Source organism: Triturus cristatus, chromosome 8 (genome assembly GCF_964204655.1).
Source record: "Triturus cristatus chromosome 8, aTriCri1.1, whole genome shotgun sequence".
In the NCBI taxonomy this organism is placed as follows: Eukaryota; Metazoa; Chordata; class Amphibia; order Caudata; family Salamandridae; genus Triturus; species Triturus cristatus.
This window is the reverse complement of record NC_140591.1, coordinates 1671415250-1671421350: the sequence shown is the minus strand read 5'-3', so window position 1 is coordinate 1671421350 and position 6101 is coordinate 1671415250. Positions and strand designations below refer to the sequence as shown.

General features: G+C 45.7%; 1 protein-coding gene across 1 annotated transcript in view; it reads right to left on the bottom strand.

Annotated features, from left to right (window-relative positions):
- Positions 1–4736: 4736 nt before the first annotated feature.
- The window catches only part of LOC146808555 (extracellular calcium-sensing receptor-like), a 75068-nt gene continuing 73703 nt past the window's right edge, over positions 4737–6101 (bottom strand). The window contains exon 6 of the mRNA XM_085624003.1: positions 4737–4837. Within this exon, the coding sequence (XP_085480129.1) occupies positions 4737–4837 (101 nt within the window). The remainder of the gene's footprint in view (positions 4838–6101) is intronic.

Here is a 6101-nt window from a genome sequence, read left to right as displayed (position 1 = left end):
CAGATTCCTGGAGTGGGGGTTAGAGTTATTCCAAATATGGATCGTAGGTTAGGTTTAATTCTAGAAGCACACGATGGGATAGGTTCTGCACATGCTGGAATTTCGGCGACTGTTTCTTTGTTGGTGGTCTGGGTTAACAAAGCAGACTAAAGACTATTTCTTGAAATGAAACATCTGCAGCTGACAGACCACTAGCATATGTTTACCTAGACCACTGCGGCCTCTTAAGAAGAGATGGGGCTAAAAAGTATATCATGGTAGCAGTGGATTCCTGCTCTGGATTCCGATGGGTGTGGCCCCAGCACTCGGCTGACGCTCGAACTGGTAAAAAAGATTTGCGACTCTTCATAGGGAAATACACAATTGCATATTATTTCTGACCAGGGCCCGCATTTAACTCTAGGGCTTACAAGGAAGCCACAGGAAGTTTGGGTGAAGCATTGCATCTCTGTACCATCCCGTGGGAAATTCGGTAGTGGAGAGAAAAAACCAAGACTTCAAGTAATCTTTGACAGCTAGAGTATTAGGCACGGGAGAGAGTTGGGTAACATATCTTTATGGAGTCCAGTGGGCTCTTAACAATATGCCAAGAAGTTCTCTAAGGGGGTCACTCTATAGGAGGTCCTATTTGGGACAAGAATGTGGGTACCTGATCTTGATTGTGAAGGCGCAGTGGCGGATGAAAAGCCTTTTGGCATCCATGATCATTTAGCTATTTTACAGGATCTAAATGAATCCAGGACGCAACAAAGCAATGTCCACCTAAAGCAGACCCCCACTGGGGAAGTCAAATCAGTCACAGCAAGACCTGTCTGGATCCCAAAAGTCAGGGATCTGGTCAGAGAGAAAATAGCGTACAAAAAAGAATTTGGCCCATCCTATAGAAAGCCTGTACAGGACCTAGCAGTCGAAGGAGCAAGAACTGTACTTCTACCGCCTCTTGCCAGAAAAAAGGATAAAAGATTAGTCACAATTGACCTAATCAAACCACACTATGTGGCTGATATTAAGCAGTAGGCGATGTGTACTACAAAGTAGCAGCCGCCCTACTCTCGTTTGCCAGCCTTTTGAATTCCCGATGGCTGGTGTGTAAGTCGCAGGTGGGACCCATGCCAGGTGTGCTGCGGACTTGGGTCAGATAGTGCTTACCCTGCGACCTATGGGTTGTGGCCACGTCCATCCATAAGTGGTGAGCCAGGGACATTCTTTGGAGGCCCTAAGCTTGTGGCAGCTTATAGAAAAGGCAGCCTTGCAGGCCAGCACCTGTCTGCAAATTACAAATTACAGTCTTATTTGCACTGGTGATGTGTAGCAGGGGAGCTGGAAAACTGATCTGTAGCTCTTTGTGAGCATTTTGTCAAGGGTCTTGCTCTCCCGCCGTTTCAGAGCCTCGCACCCATATGTTAGAGTTGGGAGAACCTTCGCCTGAGCGACCTGAAAGATCAGTGTAAAGGTGTGGCCTTTTAGTTTTATCTGAGCGGATCTGAGAGCAAACGAAAGTGCAGTGCCTTTCCTTTGTATTTCCATCATCTGGCTCGCATACCTGCCGTTCTCATTAAAAAGGACTCCCATGTACTTGTGGCAGTTGGTTGCTTCTAATTTCTCCTGGTCAGGGGACCATGTTGGCTTTTGAGTTCTGTTAACTCAGACTGCTTAAATCTTGGCTTTTTTTTGTTTATTTGCTGGCCATTCCTTTCAGAAAATGTGTCAGTTGCATCCAGGTGTTGCAGACCAATGTTTGTTTTGCTGATAAGGACCAGGTCATCTGCATAGAGTAAATTTGAGAGTCAGAGGCCACCCAGTTTGAGTGGATGCAAGTTTACTGAGTTGAGGACCAGAGATAGATCATATAGAAATAAGTTGAATAGAGTGGGAGCAAAACAGCGAACTTCCTTGAGGTCTTGTGTGTTGGTTATAGGTCAGGACAGGCACGGTCCATCCCCGATCTTAATTCTGACCCAGGTATTGTGGTGCAGAAGCTGCAGAGCTCTGAGCAGGATGTCAGGGATGTGAAGGAGGGCAATTTTCTGCCAGTGCTTCCCTCTATCGACCTTGTTAAATACAGACTTGTAATTTATAAACACCATATATAAGGGGCAGCTGGTAGATTCCGCCTGTTCGATCAAAAAGGAGAGTGCTGTTAGGTTCACTGTTGTCCCAGCATGCCCAGTGAATCCAGTTTGATTTGGGGGATGATTTTATTTGCCTCAGCCCATGATTTTAGAGAGTCCAGCAACGCACCAACGAAGTACTTTGCCTCGTTATTGATCAGGGCTATCATACGATAGTTCCCAGTAGATTTTTTATCACCCCCTTTGAAAATTGGACCACGTATCGAACCACGCCATGAAGGGAGGATGCAGTTCTTTTCCAATATTGATAAATTAAGCAGGGCTAGTTGGATAGCACAGAATGTTGGGTCGTCCTTATACAGAGCTGATAGTATTCCGCCTGCACCCGGAACCCCTTCCCTGCGTCCCTTAGCGATTTGTTTTTAGTTTAGGGCCTCTGAGATGTGGTACCCAGCAGCTGCTTGTTCGTGGTTCTTGATTAGAGATTCCCGGATACCACTGTCCACATGGCCTTCCTCCTGCATGAGGAGTTGGTCTGGTGATGATCATGTAGAAAGTGGTACCACACTGGCTCCGGGATGTTGAAAGAAGCCACCTTAGGGAGGGAACCCCCCTAGTCTATTAATGGTGCACCAAAACTTTACAGAATTGTTTGTCCTGATATCATGCAGTAATTCAGCCCAGAAGGCGTTCCAGATTTTCCTTTGGTGTTCATGTTATGCCATCTTAAGCTGTCTTCGAGTCTCTCTAAGTTTGAATATTATTGTTGGGTTCATTGGTGAACTTTTGAGATTCCTCCACAGCCGGTTGATACTTTTTTTGGCAGACCTTATAAGATTAATTGAGCCCTCCCCTTGTGAGAAAGGCAGCTTTGCTTTGCCCAGTACCGGTTTTGCAATCTGGTCTGCCAGTTTTTCCGAGAACATTGACCAGCTGAGGATTGAATCTCCCTCTGTTTGTGGATGCTGGCTAGGAGCAGTTTAGCTTCTGCGACCATGGTCGGGAGTTTGTTGATGGAGCACTTGATATGCTTTAGATTAACTGTGTGGCTTTCAAAGCCTAGGTTAACTGCCACCTTGTATTGGTTCAACCGCATGTTAATGATGAGCTCTTGAGGGCAATGGTCGCTATCCATGTTTTCACGGAAACCAAATAAGGAGATTTGATTCAGCAAAGGAAGGTTGACAAATGTGTAGTCGATCAAGTAAGCTGCGGTCTTGATCAAGTATGTAAGGCCAGGTGGCTTATCGGGGTGAGAACGGCCATTAAGGGGTCTTAGACCAAGATGTTCCAGATTTCCTAGGAGGACCCTCTTTGCCCCACCAGGGGCAATCCAGGGGTGGTATATCCCAGTCACCTTCTTGTAGCTGAATTATCTCATTTACGGGAAGATCAGTCATTAGCCACATGTTGAAGTCTCCCAAGATTATAAAGTCTGAGTTGAGGTTTTCTGATCTAAGGTTTAAAACCATGGAGGTTAGTTTCTTAGTGATCGCTGCCCTTGTACCTGACTTTAGACAGATAGAAATGTTTATCAGAGAGGATCATCCATTTGCCTGAGGGGCTATTAAATGCAGTAGACGCAGCCTTGATTGTAACACTGTCCATTCCAATAACATTATCAACCCAGGAAACCAGGAGCCCAGTATTGGCCCTGCACCAGAGGTAGGCCCTTCTCCTCTCCTGATCCCAGAGCCTTTGGCACTGTAAAGCCCATGAAGGAGAATACCTGCATCATAAACAGCAGCGCCTTGGTGTGATATGTGCAGCCTCTGGGACCTGATCTTCTCGACCATACCACAATGATAGGATGTATTCCTTAGCCCAGAGCTGAACTGGGGTGGAGAAAGGAGCCCCCCGTTGACGGAGGAGGGTGTACCACCATACTAGATTGACTTCATGAACAGCCTCTTTCTTCTCCTCTGAAGGGGATTTTATTCATTTTAGGATTCTGACCGCCTGATCCAAGAAATTCAAAGGCTAAGCCTGGTGGCACATGAACCCTCGCCAGAGAATCTTTGCACTTGATTCAGTGATGTGAGGCTTGGAAGATACAAGAACACTACCATTAGATCCTCTAACTCCCCTACATTAGAGCTCTTGCTAATTTACACATAGCACTGGGGCAAGAAACCAATGTACAAAGGAAGTTACCTTCTCAGTAGTCTATCCGTATAAAGAACCCCCCTCCTTCTCACTGTTATTATCGCTGGTTCCAGCTTTCATCTAGGCACACACGGTCACACACCGAGTGCTGAGACCACCTGTTGGACTTGGTCCTTTCTGCAGGGTAATGCTCAAACTTTTTGCCTTCACCTATTTTGTATTCTGAACCCATTTTCATTGTCTTTTAGGCACTGTGTAAGTTTTAATGCAGCACACATACAGTAATACATTGAAAACACAAGATAAATCCCAAACAAATTTAGTGAATTTGAAAAAAATTGTACTAAATAAAATGACACCAAACACGGTCAAATCTAATCAGTAGAACAGGAGACATTGAATTTCAATGTTTTGGGTAAGTAGAGCTTCTAAAAGCAAAAGGCACAACTGGTGGTCATCTGCTCCAATCGAGGGACCGTTACTTTAGTTTGAGATAACTGCTATGGACTTCCGACCAGATACAGGGACCATGTGAGTACTGCTGAAAATGTTTCATTCTCAAAGTCCAAAGCATGTGGGGGAGGCCTCAAAGAGTGCATTGAGGATGGTCACATATGATTTAGCACAAAGAGCTGGTCTGGCATCGCTGACGGTCATTGCTGTAGTATGAAGATCAGGTAGAGTGTCACAGATGGTGGTTGATGGAGCATCACATTTGCTGTCACAGAGGGCTGTCATTACTGTAGTGTGAAGTGCAGATCTTGTGTTGGCTGGCATCACAGGGGGCAGATTCTCAGAAAGAAGTGGCCCGTTGACAGTCGTGAAGAGCTTAACATTTCAGGATTTCACTGTTTCTATCCAGGAGGAGCTCATCTGATGTCAGGCAAATGGTCCATGACCTGTGAAGCCAATTCCTGGTTATCAGGACGTCCCTCCAGCAGAGGTGAAAAGGGCTCAAGCATGTCCAATTGCAGGTATATGCAAGTTCAGTTGTAGCAGGTCAGCAGGGCAGTGCAGGGAGGCCTCTTGTTGTGTCCCTGTAGCTTAGAACAATAGTTCAACCAATTGTCCTTGGGGTAACTCAGGTTAGCATGGTATGAAGGGAGCAGGTCCAGTCTTTCTCCACAGAGAGAAGGATAGGTTTCAAGCAGCATAACAGTCCTCTGGGGACAGTAGCAGGCCTTGAGCAGCAGGGCAGTCCTTTGGTACCATTAAGACAATCTTCTGGGAAACAAGGGAGTAGTTTTCAGTAGTCCAGAGGTCCTGGAGCACACTGATGAGTGCCTCAAGACGTCCGACATTTATACCTGTTGGCAGCCTTTATAGAGGGTGCTTCCCTACACTACACTCGCATCTAGTTCTGGAAGTCTGGAGTGACAAAAGACTAGTATCAGGTTCCTTTGTGTATGTTGTGTCCTGGAGGTAGCCCTGTGAAGCGTAAGTGAAGTAGGGTACAGTTTCTGCCTCAGCCATGATGGCCCATCCTGCCAATACTTAGTGCCCTTTGTCACACATTCTCACAATCATTCTGGGAGGAATATACAAACCCCCACAAACGAGCCATTCACATTTATGTGAGTCAGTCAGGACACTGGCAGCAGGCACCAAATGTTTAGGGAAGGGAAATGCCAACTTTCTAAAAGTGTAATTTTCAGATTTTCAGATTGTAACTTAGAGGAGATTTTAAATTACAATTCATTTGAATCCAAACATGACATTCCTACCTGCTCCTCACTACCAGTACATGTAACATTTAAACTCACATGTCATACTAATAAAATGCACCCTGGCCTATGGACGTTTAGGGCCTTCCTCAGGTGCAACTTAATTTGAAAAGGACATTTTAGGCCTGGCAAAGGATGTATTTTGATACATCGAATTGGCTGCTAAAACTGCACTCCAAGCTGCAATGGCAGGCCTGGG